This window comes from Manacus candei, unplaced genomic scaffold (genome assembly GCF_025592945.1).
Source record: "Manacus candei isolate 608988 ecotype Guabito, Panama unplaced genomic scaffold, ASM2559294v1 h1tg000076l, whole genome shotgun sequence".
Classification (NCBI taxonomy): Eukaryota; Metazoa; Chordata; class Aves; order Passeriformes; family Pipridae; genus Manacus; species Manacus candei.
In genome coordinates this window covers 4,309,427-4,328,793 of record NW_026138124.1, presented here as the reverse complement: position 1 = coordinate 4,328,793, position 19,367 = coordinate 4,309,427, and the positions used below count along the sequence as shown (strand labels likewise).

General features: G+C 40.0%; 1 protein-coding gene across 2 annotated transcripts in view; it reads right to left on the bottom strand.

Moving 5' to 3' along the window:
• ZZEF1 (zinc finger ZZ-type and EF-hand domain containing 1) overlaps positions 1–19,367 on the bottom strand; it is a 57,325-nt gene that overhangs the window by 30,499 nt on the left and 7,459 nt on the right. For both annotated transcript variants that reach the window (XM_051809277.1, XM_051809278.1), the window contains exons 5-26: positions 18,252–18,451; positions 16,972–17,182; positions 15,362–15,478; positions 14,979–15,157; positions 13,863–13,961; positions 12,654–12,745; positions 11,518–11,666; positions 10,857–10,968; positions 9,558–9,773; positions 8,602–8,702; positions 8,103–8,272; positions 7,246–7,379; positions 6,868–6,938; positions 6,308–6,422; positions 5,579–5,738; positions 4,497–4,618; positions 4,303–4,413; positions 3,484–3,650; positions 2,845–2,926; positions 2,035–2,236; positions 878–1,026; positions 87–327 (exon numbers count right to left, since the gene is read on the bottom strand). In XM_051809277.1, coding sequence (XP_051665237.1) covers positions 87–327; positions 878–1,026; positions 2,035–2,236; positions 2,845–2,926; positions 3,484–3,650; positions 4,303–4,413; positions 4,497–4,618; positions 5,579–5,738; positions 6,308–6,422; positions 6,868–6,938; positions 7,246–7,379; positions 8,103–8,272; positions 8,602–8,702; positions 9,558–9,773; positions 10,857–10,968; positions 11,518–11,666; positions 12,654–12,745; positions 13,863–13,961; positions 14,979–15,157; positions 15,362–15,478; positions 16,972–17,182; positions 18,252–18,451 — 3,200 coding nt within the window. The remainder of the gene's footprint in view (positions 1–86; positions 328–877; positions 1,027–2,034; positions 2,237–2,844; positions 2,927–3,483; positions 3,651–4,302; positions 4,414–4,496; positions 4,619–5,578; positions 5,739–6,307; positions 6,423–6,867; positions 6,939–7,245; positions 7,380–8,102; positions 8,273–8,601; positions 8,703–9,557; positions 9,774–10,856; positions 10,969–11,517; positions 11,667–12,653; positions 12,746–13,862; positions 13,962–14,978; positions 15,158–15,361; positions 15,479–16,971; positions 17,183–18,251; positions 18,452–19,367) is intronic.

The following is a 19,367-nucleotide window of genomic DNA, read 5'->3' as shown; positions in this document are numbered from 1 at the left end:
TAAAGGTTATGAACTGAGCTGTAAGAGAGCCTTTTACAAACTTTTAAGTCTTCATTATTAAGATAATCTAATAATATTAGAGTTACCATATTTTTGAAGCTTCTCAAATAAATCTGGAGTGAGATACACCAAAGCAGCAAATGTTGAGTTCACAGCTTGATCAATAGTAGAACCAGCAACTATATCTGTCTTTGGGGTCTGTTTTTTACATGCCTGTGTAAGTCCTTTGAAAAGTTCAGATTTTTGCCCACTGAAGTCCTGGGCAGGATCTGATTTTGCAAAGTCGATAAGAAAGTTACGGCCGACGTCATGGGGAGAGCTCCGAGCCTGCAAAGGGTGGCAGAAAACATGGATTTTAATATTATTAATAACATATTAACATTATCTGAAAAACCTGTTGCAGCTCCTTTGGTATAATTAAGTCAACTTGCAGTTTATCCAGAGCAGTTGAACAACCTGATCAAAGGTTGTTGAAAGACGTCAACGAAAGACGTCCCTGCACAAGGTGGGCAGTGAATTAGATGATCTCTGAAGGTCCCTCCAAACCATTTTATACAATCATAGGATAGAATCACAGACTGCTTTGAGTTGGAAGGGATCTTAAAGCTCATCCCTGCCATGGGCAGGGTCACCTTCCACTAGACCAGGTTGCTCCAAGCCCCATCCAGCCTGGCTGGATTTATTAGTTTCCATTTTCATAGAACAAAGGGCTCAGAACAGTTCCTTCCCTCCTTGATGTTTGAATTAAACAGCACAAGTGATGACAACTTTAGCACAGCAGCATAACCTTGAGGGCATAAGAACTCCATAAATCCAAACAAATGTGGGTGATGCCCAGGGATTCCATGCCAGTGGAACAAAAGCAGGGGGCAAGTACCTCTTTTTTCTCCTGGTGCTTGGTACTGCTCTGCCTGGCTCCCGGTGCTGCCTCAGGACACATCTGATGCCTGAAGACAGGTTTCCACAGAGGGGAATTAAGAACTGATGTTACTTTCAAAGGAGGCAAGTCTGCTTCGCTACCTAGTTCTGCAAGAAAATCAAAACAGACGCTTCAGTTACCGAAGACTTTTCTTCAGTTTTACAGCTTAATGAAAATAATAAATATTAAACATCCAATAGGGGGGGGAAAAACCCAAAAAGTTAATGCAAGTAGACTAAACAAGTAATTTAACAATGTTCTCTGTTTCTCCAACGTGGTACAGAAAAGTGATATATCTTTTCTTTAATGGCAGCATCAATATCTTATCTTATAGTGACAAGGTTACATTATGGAAGGACTTTAAATAAAACATTTTTGCTGTTTCTATAACTATAGAAATTCCCCAATTTGCGAGAGAGTTTAAAAGCTTTTTCTCTTACTAAAGACATAATAATTTGCTATATGTGAGCATGCTTATATTAAGAAAGGAATAAAATATTCTATAAGAACATTTCAATTAGTTCCCTAAATTTACAGGCAAGTAGCTGCCTAATTCTACAAATACTGACCACCTGATGGCAGCAAGACCTCTTTAACCTTGTTAAATTTATCCAAAGTGGTGAATGGATTCTGATTTAGGAAGCTAGACAGAAGTGTTCTGGTTGTGAAGTTAAGGAATGAGCAACTTCTTTATTTACTTCGTATTTTACTTATCTTCACTGGCCCAAAACCTAAGTGAACTTAACCACTGGAATTAACCAAACTTAATTTGTGAATTCAACTTTCGATCACTCTGAAACGTGAAACTTTTTAAAATCACTTGTGTTCTGTGCTGTGTTCTGTGTATTTTTTTCAGTTTGCTGGCTGCATGTTCACACCCCCCCAGCGTGGGGTGGGTCACAGCACTAGGGAACAATTTTAAAAGGGAAAAAAAAGAACACATTACTCCATAAACATAACCCAGCTTAGCGTTTTCACTCCCAGGTGGCCACGTCTTCCACGGACTTGCAACGCGGCAAGTTGAGAGAAACACAAGAGGAACTCAGTTTTCACAGGGGGTTCTACACAGAACATCCCTGTGTTTCCTCTCTGCTGGAGCCCTGGGAGGCACTCACCTCGTTGGGATTTCAGGGCCATGCTTCGGGAAGCCAAGCGCCCCATCAGCCGGGAGACAAGAAGCTGTAAATCCAAGCCCCAAGACACGGCGACGTCGGGGAGCCCGTAAGCAGTGACGGAAAACTTGTAGCCCCACTCATTATTACTGCTGTCAGAGTGAAAGAGAAACTGCAGCCGTGGGCCAGCCTTAAAGGTCACTTTCTACAGAGCAACAAAACAGTCATTTTGCCAAATGTACATGACAGGAGAACGTTTCAGGGTAATGAATTCCCTTCAGCAACTCTGGGGTTTTCAGTACTATGTGCTGTCCATAACAGATCTAATTTCCCCCACTACCTCGATGAGAAACCCACAATACTAAGCAGGGAAAATTTCTATTCAATAGCTTAGTGAGACATTTTATAGATGACTGAGCTTTAGAGCCACAAAACAAGAGAGCAGCGTCCCATCTGAGTAGGTCTCACTTCCCCACAGGAAGGGCCACGCTTGTCTCATGATGTAAAAACTTGTGAGGGAAGAGTAAGTTTTACCCATGTAGCTACTGGCAGTTAAACATGATTATTCCTTTTCATTTTAACTGACTGCCCTTTTGATAACAGCAGCAAAGAGGGATTCTTTACTCATTCACTCCTTTTCTTTGCAGCATTTCGGACTTTCTTCCTCACCTCCTGCCCTCCCACCTCTAAGAGGGAATAAACACACCCCCAAACAAAATCCCACATCCTTTTAGACAGTAGGTTTCCACAGGAATCATAAGGATTTCCTAAGATTGGATATATCACTTGGTTCAGAATTTTAAAGGTGCTCACCTTAGGCCACTTCTCAGTGCCAACCTTTGTATCGTAACGAGTTTTGGCCCCTCTGGCATCAGTAAACTCCAGGTAATCATACCTGTGAAAATTGCAATTCGTTACTTCCTAATTTACTGCTTCAGTTTTGGAGGGAAAATGTTTGCTTTGGGATTTTCACAAGTGCAGCACCTCAGTGCACCCTGTCACATCTCTCTGAACCACACCTTCTGCTGAGGAATTTGTTTCATGTTTCAGTGCAGCAGTCCCAGTAGACACTGTTTTCTGCAGAATATTCCCAGCCCTTCAGTAATAGGTGCCAAATCCAACATCTGGCAAACACCTTAAATAAGCAGTAGCCTGATATGTTACCAAGAGAAGCCAAGCCAATAGTTTTGCCTTAAGAGGGCAAAATAAACACCACAAGCACAAACTGTGGTGGTTACAAAACACATCAAGGCCAAAGGAAGCAAAATTCCTGTGAACAGCAGAGTACATTTGCCAGGAGAAGTGGCTTTCAGCACGAGGTCAGTCAAAACACACATTGTGTATTACCCTGGACAAGGAAATCAAAATGGCACGTTTGGAGTGCACATTGAAACAGGAATTGCCCCTCTGCAAAGAGATTCTGGAATCTAACCCAGCACGAGATTAAATTACCTCCTTTCAGTTTCACATTTTTCATCAAATTCCACCTCAAAGTAAGTTGCCCCATGGCACAGGAAGACTGAGACCTCATGGCAATTATTCTCATAATTATGAGGTGATTCCATAGTCCATGTTCTCAACACCACAGGCTGCTCCTGCTGCCAGCTTTCCATTTCCATCTGCACAACAAAAATGCATTCTCAGATACAAATCTAAAGCATTTTTAAAAATATTACCAAACTAGATGTTTATGTCTGTACTTGCAAGTTGCCAGATGCACAAACAAATGGCATTTAAAAGGCTACAGCACTGATTTACACTGAAACCAGTTCTAAAGACATCCTTGATAATCACAGTAAGGAAGCACTTCTAAAGCACATTCCAGTCTACTGCAGGAGGAGACAGTCTCACCCAGAAGTGACTACAAGTCTCCAAAGATGACAAAAAGGAGTCTGGGTGACTAATGTAGATTTAAACATCTACACTACAGACATGCAGACTTTGTTTGCATCACCACAAGCGATGAAGCTAAAAATATTAAGCACAAGCTATTTTTAATTTATTTTCCTCTTCACCCTCAGAATCCCTCCTTCCCATCTACCTTCTAGGCTGCTCACTCCACTTGCACTTTGTGATCACTTTGCTCATCTTCCACATCACACAGATGTATTTCTAGTTCTTCACTCAACATTTCATCACACATCCCACGTTCTTAGAAGCTTTCCAGCTCTGTTCCAATGCTCACCCACACTATCACCCCAGTTTTCTATGTCTTTCTTGTAATTTTGCTTTTGTTTCACTGTGTTTAACAGTGCCTGTGTCTTCAGTTACCTTATGAGGTTCACTACAAAGGTTTTTCAGTGGTTCTATCAAAGTGCTGAATCCCTGTAGCAGAGTACAGTGTGGAATGTCTAAAGTGCAAAAATCCAACAGGAAGATGACCTAGGAGAAAACACAGATCTCATGAAAATGCCCAAAAAACACAGCCATGCCACCCAGAAACAGGACAAAATCAGCTCACTTACCAGTTGACGAGTTGCCATGGCAAAGACAGAGTTACTGATTTTTTCTACTATAGTTTTGCCACTATATTGTGATAAAAGTGACTGCAAAATCGTTCTGATGTTTGACAGGAACTGGCCCACATCTAAAGAGGAAAAAAAAAAAAAACCCTTAAGAGCCACCTCAAGGATTTGCTCCCACAACCCACTTTATCAAACATGAAATGCATGGGATGTGCACAAGGACAGAGCAGGAAAGGATCTGCTGCCCCAAGGCAGTGACACCCAACAGTTCAGAGAAGTTTTCTGTGATATTTCTATTGAGGAAACAAGTCATGCTTGTCAATGATAACACAGAAAAGATGAGTGATGAGTAATTTAATCAAACACTCCAAGATTGTTTCAACAACCTCAGTGTATCCAGTAGCCTCCCTGAACAGTTATTAAGCAACAAGTGAGGGTAGGAATTTTTTAGCTCTAGCCTTACTCCATTTTTAAATGTTTATTTAAACTGATTTATATACAAATAACTTGTTTATATACAAATAACTTATTTACATACAAATAACATTAACATTAAGTAATTTTATAAAAAATTACACCTCTGTTAAGTACTTGGCCCAGTTAATTATTCAATACTGAGCTGCTGCACTAAAAAAAAAAACTAATCCCCCTCAAAAAACCCAACAAAACCCCTTAAAAGTGTCCAGCTTCTTAAGCAAGTTCCTTTCTTCTTGCTATCCCACATATCTAGCAAAATATACATTATAAACCCAGGAGTTTATCCAAATAAGGGACACTTAAACTAAAACGTTCAAATAAAAGTCTGTAACTATTTGTAGTTTGGGGTTTTTTTCAGTATTTGACCCCCCCAAACTCCCTGAAATGCTTTCTGGAGACTCTCCCAAGGTAAGATTACAGTTAAAACTCCAGGTTGCTCAATGTGCCTACAAATTACTTCCTAGAGAGATTAGAAGTGCTGTGACAGATATGAGTGTGCCTCAGGCAACCTCTGGTGATCCCTCATTACACTGCAATTTGCAAAATCACACTTTGAAGTCCTGTATTGCACCACAATTAATTCTGCACTCAACCCCAGCACTTACAGTTTTTAAGTATTTCTACTGCAAGATCCTTGGCTGAATTATCAGTGCCCTTGAGCTGCAGGTAGCACCAGGAGAGGAGGCTGCCCTGAACAGACCAGAATAAGGAAGCCAAGACTGTGCCACTCTCTTGCTGTGCAACATCCAGCATCATCATTTCACACTGAAAAATAAAGAAGAGCATTGAAGAATGTAAGAATGACACACAATATGTAGCTGTGTGTCAACTGTGATGGACATTCTCATCCCACTCACCCCAGAAAAAAAGATGAAATGCAAATGACAGGCAGTTTGTAACATGAAGTAACTGATGGGCTTTGTTTTGATATATCCCAATTTTAAATAGGAACAGCCACATATGAGTCACTCGATGTTCTCAGCACATTTTTTCTCCATATGTAAATGGCCCTCCTCCATTTCCCCCTCCCTCAGTGACATGGCCAATTCTATCCTCTCAAAATGGGATGATTACTTCTGTATCCGAGTGTCTCCCCGTGGAAAAATACCACAGCTTATACATTACCTACTCCACTATTACAGAATGTTAATGTTCAAAGGAAAACACTTCAGAGCTGGTTGGAAAACCTAATCCTACCAATGCACAGCCAGGAATAGCTGCATCCAGAAGGAGAGGAGAGCTGGTTCCTTGGCACCCATCTCAGGCAGGCAGCTCGTGTTTGAAGGCATACAAAATCCATGACAAAGAAGCAGGAGCAGTGCAAAGACAGTTACCTCTCGTGCTGCCACCAGCAGAAGGGTGTCCATGACTGACAACACCTCACTTATGTCAAAATTTGCAGAAACTCCTTTCTCTGGTAATAATAACAGCCCACCAGGATCTTGATCACTACAAGACAAAGATCTTCTTTACTAACCAACAACAAGGAGATCCAAACCACAAATTTAGCTATTCTTCTGTGACAAATCTGGAGAGATCCTACTGTATAATTACTTGGAAAAATCAAAAGTTTGTGTTCTGATGACTCCAGATGGATTAAATCAATAACAACCATCACCATGGGCAAACAATTACTTAAAAACCTGGAAGACAGCCTTGGAGAAGCCTAAGAGCAATACAGTGTGATTTCAGCACCAGCCTTGGCCAATGTTTTATAGTTATTCAGTTAATAAACATACTGAGGAGTAGCAGTATCTCCTTCCTACAGCAAAATCCCTTGAATATTTTTGAGAATTATTTTCCAGGGGAGTATCATATCTAAAAAGGATTATATACAAACTTATGAACAGATGTGGGCTATCAGACACATATTTCCAATTTCAGGACTCCTTACCTGAAGTGGGTACACAAGGATCTGAAGGCAAGATGTACAGATTGCTTATGTTCTTGCTCTGTGATGTTTTTCTAGAAAAGGAAAAAGATTTATTTTTATGATATGTTCTGTTTCCCTCCTCTGTGAGAAAGAATTCTAATTTCTGCCTTCTACTGTTCATTTTTGGTAAGAAAGGAAGAGTTAGCTCCTCTATCTTTGGATAAGCTGCAGAGAGACAGAAAGGGGAAAGGGTAAAAAGAGGCAAAGAAAAAAAAAGTAAGGTTTTTACTTGAATGGGACAAAGTATGCATTATTTGACAACAACAACTCAGATTTGTCCTCTTTTCTGCATAAAAGCAAGTAGGTTCTAAACAATCAATCTCTTATGTAATGGTTTACCATCATGGTGAAGAGCTGGTGTCTCCTGGTCTGCCTGTCTGGGAAAAACACTGCAGCTCCACTGAGTAGGGTGTTCTTAACTTCCTCTTTTAGCATTTTCATTGGCATGGAGTTACTGTCCCCCATATCCACCACTGCTCAGACAAAAAGGAAACAAAATTACAAGTTCTAATTAATACTAATAGAGGCATAACTGAATTCAAAATGTTAAGACTACACAGCTTCAAGTCCTTGCAATCCCATTATACCCACAGAAAAGGAAGGGAAACTTTTTAACTTCTAGCAAGAAAGATTTGTCTGAGAATATATTTATTCACTGAGTAAATTAGTTCTAGGAACACCATGACTTGAAAACCATCAAAGCTAATAAAGTTTCTAAGATGTGACAGATTCTATATGAACTGGTTTTTCTCCAGCTCACTTTGCATGAGACTATTCAAAATACACTTGAATAAAGAATGTGCCACCCTCCTTCCAACAAAATCTAATGTGTCAATCCCATTCTCTTCACTGGCTCCAGAACCTTCCTGTAAACCTTACAGACTCCTTGTGAGCTCATTTATATTGATATGAAATTTCAGAAATAAATGCATCCCTGTAACATTAAAGGGTCACATCCCCTGCTGGTTCAAGCAGGAGTTTTCTATTGCAGCTGTTTCCAGGCCACATATTGTCAGAAAAATCTATAAACCCCTTTCTTTGGGTCAAGGAAAGTTTCCCTGTGGTAGACTTAAATTAGCACACACTGACCTGAAGGAGAAACAAAGGAACAGGAGCCAACTTGGCCTCTAGGAATAAATATCTTTTCCCAAATTTGAACAGACAAAACACTTAATATATATTGAATAAAAAATTACCTTCACACAAATGTCTATAAAGCTCTTCTGCAGCTTCTGTGTGACCAGCTGTTTTGCTCTGAGGAGTTTCTTGAGGTTTAGCAGTTTTATTGTCTCCAGTAAGTACAGAGAAGCAGCTCTGGAGAAGCTGCAACAGCAGTGTTTGAGCAAATATACATTCTTCCCTTGGGCTGTAAAAAAACAGAAAACAAACTGAAGCAAAAACTAGAAAAGAAGCTCTTTTGCACCAAATAAATTATGCTATGAAAGTCACCATCTCAGATGGATAAAAAACACTAAGTGGAGAGCACACAGCCATAGCTACCAGCTAAATTAATCTACAGTTCAAGCTTCCACATAACATTATAGTTAAAAGTCCATATGGCAGCAGTAGGAAAATGTTATTTATGTAAATGATGCAGATTAGGAAGAACAAACTGCTGTAACTAAACTAAGCATACTTTATTTATACACATGCACAGAGATCAGTGCCTCAGCAGACAGTAAAGAAGTGACTTACTTTTGGTGAAGTTTATTGTAAAAATTCCAGAACAGCTGCAAATCAAGGCCTGTGAAATCTAAAAATGACTTGTATTTTAATCCACTCTCCTTCTGCTGAACCTTAAAAAGGCAAAGAAAAGGCAGGATTGGAAAATTAACTCTATACAGAACACATTTTTAAAAAGTAAATCCCTGAGCACTGGGCTTAAAGCAGCCAGGTTTCCTATAGATTTGTAGCTACACTGAATTCCAGTGTAAGTTCTTTCATTGATATTTCAGTGTCTAAACGTGACAGTTCATGCTGAAACCTTCTCCTTCACAGAGCCCTCTCCTCTTTCCAGATGTCTGAGCTCCCATCCCTGTTCTCCACCACTAAAAGACTTTCCAGCCTCCAGCTCTCCCTCTAATTTGATTGAAAGTAAGAAACAGCCAAAATGAGATCGACTGCCCATGGTTCAGAATTGAAGCTGAAAAGGCCCAGACACATGTGCTGAAAGAACAAAACATCGTTTTGACACATATCCTCAGGGGTTGGGTACATCACCCTGACACCCAGCAGCACACACCAGTCACAGCTCTTAACTGTGTGTGTATTATTTCAGATGAAAAGAGGAATGTTTTAATCTATGAAATCTTAGTTTCCTCTTTTGTGCATTTTTCCAGATGTTTGCTGCAGAAACAGCTACACTAACAGATATGGGGCATCCTCCTGTTCCACCTACTTCATTGTAACCTCCTGCTGAAAAACACTTCTTCATTTCCTTCTGGACCCAAAGTGAGCACATTCTGTCACATTCAGTGAACATACACAGAATGCTATTTTTCAGAAACCATTTTTTTCTCCCCAACATGGTTTTCAACCATGGTTAAAAGCACCCAGACTTCTCTTTATCCATTTCCAGTTGCTGTTTGCACAGCCTTAATACTTTCAGCACGGGAAATACAGGCTTAAAACAACCCAAGAAGTAAAAATACCAGGTCCTGTGCCAGCTGCTGGATGAAATGAAGTGTCTTCAGGAGCAGAGTTGTGCCACAAACTGTGTCCTCATCAGTCCTCCTGCACTGCAGGCAGTTCATGCTCCTGCTGGGCTCGTCCCGCATGGGCCGAAGGTACCCGAGAACACTCAGGCCCTGGACCCCCAGACGTTCTGCTGTGTCTTGTCTTGTGCACAAGAACTTTATCATCAAGTACTAGAAGGATAAAAACACAGCACAAGATTAGGGTTTAAAAGCTAGGACAAATATGGCTTTCAAAAGGCACATGTGAGGAGACTGCAAGTGGGGTTGGGGGGGCCAAGCATAGTCCCTGTCAGTCACTTCCAGAGGTTTAAAACACTAAGCTTGAGATTCAGGCTAAGCTTGATCTCTCCCTGCTTCCAAAACAGTCACAGTGATGGGTCTGTGACCTCTAGAAGCAGCTGCAAGGTTAGTTAATTCATTATCAGTTCATTCACCCTGCAGGTGCTGTTCCTTCCCTTTACAGTATTTTTGCAGGGTAAAAAAAACTATTAGCTGCATTTAAAAGCAGAGGATCAATATGTAATATTGAAAACATGCTGTTATCAATCTGTCCTCAGTGAGGTGCAGAATGCAAAGCTGAAGGGAACAGCAAGCTCTGCCATCCCCATGTACCCAGTTACTCTGCAGCAGCAGGGATGGTGTCAGAAAAATTCCCAGCTGATTTGTAACTGTGCCACCACTTCTGCTAATTCCCACAGTTCTGGGGAACTACTACAGCAGGATCTGAAAAGCCACTTTCCCTCCTTAAGCACTAAAAATGAAAGCCCATCTTCTGCCATTCTTGAAACAAAGATCTCCTTCCCCAGGGAAATCAGTCTGACTGATGGAACTCCTTAGTAACTGTTTGCCCACTAAAACAAGGGAGAACCTGGCTCTGAAAGAACAAATGCTATGACTACACAGGAGATAATCTGTCTAGATACCAGAATAAAGCAACAATCATGTCACTCTTTTTAGAAATATTTCATCATGATAAAACCAGTAATTGCACATTCATGTCATTTTGCATTAAATTTGATCCTGAAGCACCACTTAATTACATATATATATGTGCATAGAGGGAAAAAGAAAATTCAGAGGAGGAAAATTCCATCATATAACTAGAAGGCCATTGGTTTTTTGCCCCTACCCAGCAGAGCTGTCCCTCACAAAAAGAATTAGGTTTATTTTTTATTTCAGTTGGCTTTAGAGCAAAGCACAGAGAGGAGCCCCTGCTCACTGTGACTGGGCCAAGGGGTTTGTGTGGTTCCTTACTTGGGAAATCCTGCATTGCTGCATTTTGACATCAACTTCATCCCATTCCTCTTCCACTTCAAACCAGCCAATAGGATCATCATCTCCCAAATCATCACTTGAACAACTGCTTCTGTGTTCAAAAGAATTTAACACACTTTGTAAAGGAAAAGTTTATCAACTGCAAAGCTGTTGATATTCTACCAAAATATTTAGAGCATGTTATAGCTATAAAGATGAGAAGGGACAACAGAAAGTTTCACATACCCTAAACTATGACATTCAAGGTAAGAAAATTTAGGAAATTTTATTAGTCATGGTCCCTATCACCCCCTCACTCCTAAGCAACAGTTCTGAAAACTAATTTAATACAAGTTAATTAACATACAACCTTTCTAAAAATTTCTGTTACCAGTGATCTGCAGCTCAAGTAGAAAGTTGCTTCTGTTATATCCCTTTTAAAACAGGTCTCTAAATCAAGAGGCTGAGAACAACAGCTACACACACATTTCCTCAAATACACACACATTACACTGAGGCTCAGTAAAATCAGAGTAACAATTAAACGATGTGCCACTTTTAAGTCACTTGCAACAATCCTCAGGAGTTTCAGTGGCACTGCAAAAAGGTCAAACACAACTCTTATTTTCCATGCAATCATTAGAAACAGTCCACCCCCTACCTGTTTTTTAAGAATTGTTTGAACTCCCTCAGCTTCCATCTGTCGTAGCTCTCGAACCTTTTGAAATGCTCCTCGGCGTGGAACTTTTCTGAAGCCCCGTTGTAAGCAAAGACCAGCCCACACTGGGCCCCAATGGCACCTTTCCGGACCTGGAAGGGCAAATCCAGAGCAATGTGGTCAAGAGCTGACAACAAAAGGTGCTTCTTTCACAGAAAAAAAAAGGAAAACAGTTATGGAAAGCAACTAAATCCTCGCAAATATTGACCTCTGGAGCTGCACAGGAAGATGAAACACATTTAGAGGAGTGTTATGAAAGCTGCAGTAACTCCCTGACATCATGTACATGGTTAATATTGGTTATATTTGTCCCCCTAACATTAACTAGAGTTCCACATATTAATTCCCACTCTAATTTTGTATACTTTTTTAATTAAAAAGAACCCAAACTGAGATCATGTCTCCCAGTATCACCCCACTGCTAAACAACCTAGGGCTCTCCAGCTCCAGCTAGAATTTCCTTGCCAGAAGTCCATCCATGTTTAGGTCTCTCTGACATTGAAATATGTATCCTTGTTCCAGGAATGAAATTACTGCTTTGCCTTAAATATATAAATTAATTCAGCTAATTCACAGAGTTTTGTCTTGGCAATGAGATTTAATCACAACATCTTGCTTTTAAATCAGATAAAAGGCACACCAAATGTTCAAATTACACTGGTGTCTCTAAATAGAATTCAAATATCTTCATTTAATCTAAACTCACATTATGTATCTCGAAACCTGCTATTCACACAGTCAAAAAATATTTTAAATATAAAAGACCTTACATATAAATCCATACTCTTTAGAGAGAAATCATAAACTGAAGAGTCTCTGGCTTGAGATATATATTTCAAGATAGAGATAAAATCAATAGAAAATAAATGGCTTTACTACATGCTTGTGGCTCCCTGGAATAATTTAAGACCTTCTTTTTCTGGAGTTCCCTGTGACTTACACCAAAGTAAAACCCTAATATTGCACTGTTTCAGGATGAATTTAAAATTTCAGCTCATATAAAAAGATACTCCAATTTAATTCTACCACCAGGGCAAAAAGCAATCCTTCTGCTTCAAAAGCACACAGGAACTACATACCTTTATTCTGATTTGTGTCACTTGAAATGAAGACTCAGTTCCAGTAGAAAGAATGATACTTGCTCTGGTTTTCCCAGTTTCAGTAAGAAAACCTAAAGCAGGAGTGGGAATAGAATGAGGTTGGGATGGTTGCTGGTGCAAGGAGTTTGAAGGAGAATACTGGGATTGTGGACTGAAGGAGGGGGAAACAAAACCACAACTCTTTTCCAGTGAAATGCTCATTAGTAAATGTTTCCAAATGAAAGAGATAAGTTAAAAGATTGTTATTATGTCAGTACCTCCAGGCAGTGACTCTCTTGGAACTGCAATAATCTGCAGCAGTTTCAAGAGTGTTTCCCCATTAAAGGGTATTAGTAATTCCCAAATATTATTTTGGCTTGGGGCTTCTGTTCAGTGATATAACTATTCACTGTTATAATTCATTCACAGATATAACTCAGTTCCCCACACTGTGACCCATAAAACAACAGAAAACAATCCACAAAACAACTGAAAATAAACTCAAATAACAGATGTGAGCAAACAAGAGAGTTAAAATAAGCATTTAGAATGTGCCTGATTTCCTGTCACAATGGCTTTCGTTCACCAGTAGCACTGCACAAGACAATAAACCATTTAAAAAAAAAAAAGATTAGGGGGCATTTCACTTAAAAAGGAGCTCAAGAAACACAAATCTCTTTGTTCAGGTTGTATCCAGTACATAAAAGCATTGCATTAACAAAGAGAAGCTTTAAAGGAGAATTAATAGTTATGTGGAGTCAGGGAGAATTTCAATGATTGCCACCATCTCTCTCCATCAATATTTGGGAAACCAGCAGTGAAGGATTCATGACTTCAACCCACAAAATGGGCTCTAGTATAATATTCCCAGGGACAGCTCATGGCTGACTTCCATGTAGGATATCAATAATTCTCCCTAAAATCCAATCTTTTTGATTGGTTGCTTTGCCTTGACAATAAACTGGCTCCTGAGAAATCACAGTGTTGCAAAACAGATTCTATATATTGGGTTTTTTGCTTGTTTTGTTGGTTTGCTTTTTTTATTATAGAAGTTTCATATCATAAAACTATGAAGAAGCACCAAATATATATAATAAACACAGAATAGCACCATGGCCTCATTAACAGTCATTATATCTGGTTGAGTCGTTTCCAACCTAAACAACTTTGTGATTCTAATATTTTGGATTTTAAACTTCAGGTTCTTACCATCCCCAGTCCAAGGCTCCACAAGGAGGTTTTCAGGCCCTGATTTATCTTCTTTTCCCTTTACATCACAGGCTTGCAGAGTCAGTCTTAAAGGTTTTCCTAAGTGAGAAAATTAACAGGTTTATCAAATTCATTTCAAAACGATAAAATTTGTTTTCTAAAGTTCTTAATACAGAAAACAAATGGAAAAAAGAAATCAAAATACTATGAGATTTTTACCACTGTCAGACTAAAAAAGGGAGGGAAACTGGAGTATGAGAGATACATTAATCTAACATAATTCAAGTTTTAAATAGAGACAGAAGGACAATTAAAATCATGACAGTGTTCCTTCCACTGTTTGCACACTTTGGAATTCACAATCCATGAAATACCACTTGTCTTACAAAAGGCAGTGGCTACTCTGGGGAAAACCAAGCAGTTTTCAAAGCTTTTGAACTAAGCACTGATACTTGTAAAACAATTCATGTATTCTTTGGCACAAGACAAGAAGTACTGACAAAACACACTAAAAGGTAAGCAAAGGGTAAAATTCTTCATGAGAGACTAATGACAACCTCAGAAGTTGACAACTGAGAAAATACAGATTTATCAGCCAATGCTGCCAAGTCACCACCTGATGTCAGACCACAAACAGCTCTACACTCATGACACACTCAGATTATAAAAACCTGGGTTTAACTCAGATTATAAACTGGTAAAAGTGAAAATAAAAGAACTTTAAACAGTTGGTGATGATGTTATATTTAAAATACATCTTAAATTTGCGTGAGACCATTTATTGAGACTGAACACACACAACTGGAACAGGAATACTTGATGTCATTTGCCTTTTAAGCAACACAAACACCATCACCACTTGATACAGGGGCCACTATCTACACAGTTCATGTTTTCTCCCTTGAGAAGATGCTCCCTGGTTCAATTCTTTGATCAGAAAGCTGATCTAATCCCCAACTTTTAGAGCAGTTCAGCTTCCGAGGTTGTCTCCTCAGTGACAGTTTTTAATTTAGAAGCCTTGTATAAAATTTTAAACCCCAACAACGAGTAGAACAACTCAAAGCTGTGCATTTTCTGAAGCATGGCCTGTAAAGGATGCAGGAATTGCTCCATTACCATATTTATAGAGCAGGTTCTGTCTGACTGCTGCCATGGAAGCGATGAGAGAGGAAGCCTTGTACGGAGTGTCCAGATGCTCAGTGATTGCACAAAGGGAACTCATCACTTTGGCAACACTCCCCCGGGCTAAGGCAAAGGCCAGGAGTGTCAGCTCCACCTCTGGAGTAGTACAACAGCTGGGGAGGGAAAACAACAACAGTGTGAAAAGAAAATCTGGGATATTTTGGCTTTAAACAATGCTGCCATGGAATCTCTCAGGTGCCTGAACGTCTTCGAATTATTCAAGATACTTAAAAAAATAGCAGGTGAGTAAAAAGGCAAGGTTTTGCTATACAAAGTCTCCTAAACCATTTCTCAGAGCATCAGCAACACAAACTCACCTTGTTATCCTGATCAGGAAACTATCCACTTCTTCCAAAACGTTTGGCGATAAGAAGCTGGAAAAATCCGTGGAGCCCGGTGTCAGGGAGAGAGGTGGCATGTGCTGCAGTGCTTTCCTGGGGAAAAATGAAACACAACAGCAGGAAACCAGTCAGAATGGGAGAAAACAGCCTCCCAAAAGGAATCAGACATTTGAATCTTCAGGCTTTGCGTGGGCAGGTCTCTGCAAATTGCTGCTGAGTGCACAAAATGTATTTACACAGAGAAGCTCTTCAAAAGGTAACAGCAGGATTGCATTCCAGGCAGGGAGAAGTTCAGTGACTGCTGGGTAATCTCCAATCTAGTCCCATAATCTCAGATTTAATGAGACAAACACATGCAGGAGTTTTGAATTAAATCTGTGACAGCATTAGAAACAGCTCAGTGTGCAAGTGCTGCTTCATTTTAAATTGTTCTGGAATTGAGCAAGAGCCTGTGAGTAAAGGGAAAATGGCTTTGAAATTCCTTCAAAACAATTACAGAAAGACACTTGTTAGCTCAGACCAGAATTTTTGTGAATTCCCAAAAATCATGTAATAACCCCAGAAAACAGGAATTCTCAAGCAGTTTCACCAAAGTCATTCTATCCAATACTGAAGTCATTCTATCTAATATTAAAGTTTGGGGGTTTTGCTTTATAATTCTAAACACTGAATCTGTAATTCCTGGAAGCCTGTTTTCAGTCAACATAAATTTTTTCTGCTTTATTAGTTCAGAGTTAATGTTATATTTCTAAAAAATATCTAAACTGTGCTAAAACTGAAGGCCCTCAGTTTTAGTAAAGCTTGCAACTTCCTCAGGTGTGGGCATGTATGAAGGTATCTAAACCTTAAAGAGATTTCACAGATGACACAAATTAAAAGATAGGCTTAATGGACTTTAACCTGCTGCACTCATTAACCTAATCAGCACTGCTCCTCAGTTTTGTGGTATTATGCTACCTAAGCTCTATAAAAGCTGATGTGGGTGTGGAAACATTTTCTTAGGATTCCAACCCTTCAAGTCATCCAGCAGAAGTGTTTGGCAATCAAACAAGGAAATGTTACACAGAAAATGGTCAATCACCACAAGCAAATACCTGCATGGAGATAGTGCACAGACTCGACTATATCCCCATGAAAAGTGTGACAAGGCATCACACAGGCAGAAATCTGCTGAAAATTAGGCTAAATTAACCTCATAAGGTTAATTAACCTCATAAGGGGGAGATGTTAATTTTATTATCAACATTGGACAACGAAAATTAATTAATTTAAGGCTTCTGAACATCATGACAAGTCAAAGCAAGGGTAAAAAAATGTATTTTTCAGTGTCCATTCAGTCATGGTTTAACAACTAGATGAGACACAACAGCCAGGACAATTACCCTTTTCTAGTGTATGCAAGTGGACAAAGGAGAAACATCAAAAATTTGAACAATGAGATGGCAAAAAGATGTTTAATCACCTCAGTGGAGGGAGTGGAAACCAGTTACACAAGGCAGACTAGCTTACTAAAGCCAGAAGTATTTAAAAAAAAACCCACTTATAAAACCAAATAAAATCCCTCAGCGTGGAACTTTGGTACTTACTGAGTATTCTGTAAAATAGTGTGAACAAATGCTGGGTTTGTTTCCATGGAAGCTGTGACCAGAGAGGTCAGCAGGGACCAGTACCAGATGGCTGAGGCATCACACACAGACACTGCCACCTTCTTCACCCTCTGGTAGCCCACGGCCCTGAGCCCGTGGATCCTGGTGTCACACCCGTCACTAAGGCAACGCTTGATGTTTATCTGGACATCTGTCAAAACACAAAACAGAATTTTTTTTTTCCCATTTCTTCTGCTGGATTAGATCTAGAAGAGTGCAGATATTCTGAACAATAATTCCTGCAGAACCCCTTAGGAAAAAAAAATGGCAGGAGATGCAAAACTGTCCTCCCACATGTGGATGAGTGCACACGTGTTTCCTCACCGTGCACACTGTGATTGGGAAAATTCAGCCTTTCAATAGTCCATTACATATGGCATGGCTAGAAATTAAGGGGGAAAAAGTAGTAAAAGCCCCTCAAAGTGGAAAATAGATTATTTCACCAGTACCTTTCTACCTACGTACGTAGGCAGTGTCTTGGGAGTGAGTGGTTGGGGAGTTGATGGGGAAAAGGAGTAAAGCCTAAATGCAAAGTTTTAAGTTACACAAAAATTTTCACTAAGTTCTTGACCATTCTGCATAGATGATGTTGTCCTGATTACTTCTGAGGAACAACACCCTTGCTGCCCATTTCTTGCGGCAATCAAAGTTCATCTCGGTGAAAAACACCTTTTTGAACTGAAGGGACAAAATTCCTGAAGCTGTAGAAACCATCTTAGGAAGGAGCAGCTTTCCTTGGATTGATTCCAATATAGCACCCACAGAGCCACCAGATTCAAAAATAACACTGTTTAAAACCCCTGAGCACAAAACCTGTTTTACATCTGACCAATTTCAGAGTTTTGGTACTAAAAAAAACCAGTTGCTCAGAAGCAGATTTTTTGCTAGATACTATCAGCCAACATATGCTTTCACTGTGCAAGCAAAGATATTTTAAAACTGCCCTCTGTCTTCAAATTGAGAGGCTAAAACTGCATCTTGAGTCAATCTTCTCCTCAGCCCTGAGCCCACATTACAGACAGACCACGAGAAAGGCTCAGGAGACTCTTCCAGGCTAGAAATTAAACTACAATTAAACCAATTTTTTCCGACCCAAGGACGAGGTCAGAAGTTTCACCTCTAACGACTGACACTTCAACACACCATTCCATGATCTACCCAACCTTTCACCTTCCAAAAAGCAGCAAAACAATATCCCAATGGGATCTTTATTGACTCACACATCTGACTAATGTTAGCGTTTTCCAACAGTGTTACGTAGCCAGTGATATTGCTTGGAATGTGAACATCTCGGACCTCCTGGAGACTGCTGGCATTCCTTCCCACTGCCACTGTGACCTGCTGTGGCATGTAACTCTGGTCACTGGCTGCCACTGCGATGGACAGGTGTCTCAAAACCACATCTGGTTTCATCTTTAAGCTGCAGAGCAAAGAAGATAAAACAGTTCTTGTAAAGAGAAGGCAAGTCAAGCACTTTGCTTTAATGATTTTGTTATCATATATATATTATATTATTCATTCATTTTCCACCTCTACAAACACAAATAAATCCTCTGAGCTTTACTTCATGCTTCACAGGTCTTCCTACAACCCCATATCATGGTGGACAAGTTAAAAGATTTCGACTTAAAAAACCAGTCACCTCTGAGAGTGAGACTGTAGATCCTTCTGTTCATATTTTCAACTGAGAATTCATTCTTCAGGAATAAAAATGCAGTGTCAATAATGACCAAAACGAGATATGGGGTTTTTTTTAAGTATAGATCTACCACTGAAAAAGCACTCAACAATTCTGTTTCATTGAGCATTTCTGTCTCGTGGAACTTTCTAGACAGTGGCAAAGCACTTCTATTCAAGTCCCAACCACTGCATCTGCACCACAGCTTGGAAAGCTTTGCTCCACAACAAGGCAGTGGCAGATGCAGGCATTTTACAGGTGAACTTTTATTTGGTTGTTAGGCCTTTAAACTTCACGCAGAGATTAATGACTTCTGCATAAAGTTTAACCCCCTAACCACCACTATACTTATCTGTCACTCACTGATTCCACAATTTTTTTTAAATTACATCTGTACTGGGTTTGTGTGATAAGGTTTTGGCAGTGGGGGGCTATGGGGTGGGGGGTTTGTGTGGAGACAGGCCCCTTGGAGAGGGGAGCCTGCACTGGAGCAGGTTTGCTGGCAGGACTTGTGAGCCCATGAGAAGGACCCATGGAAGGGATTCCACCCTGAAAGCAGGAGAAGAGTGTGATGAGTCCTCCCACTGGGGAGGAAGGAGTGGCAGAAACATGTGATGAACTGACCACAGCCCACACTCCCCACACCCTGTGCCTCTGA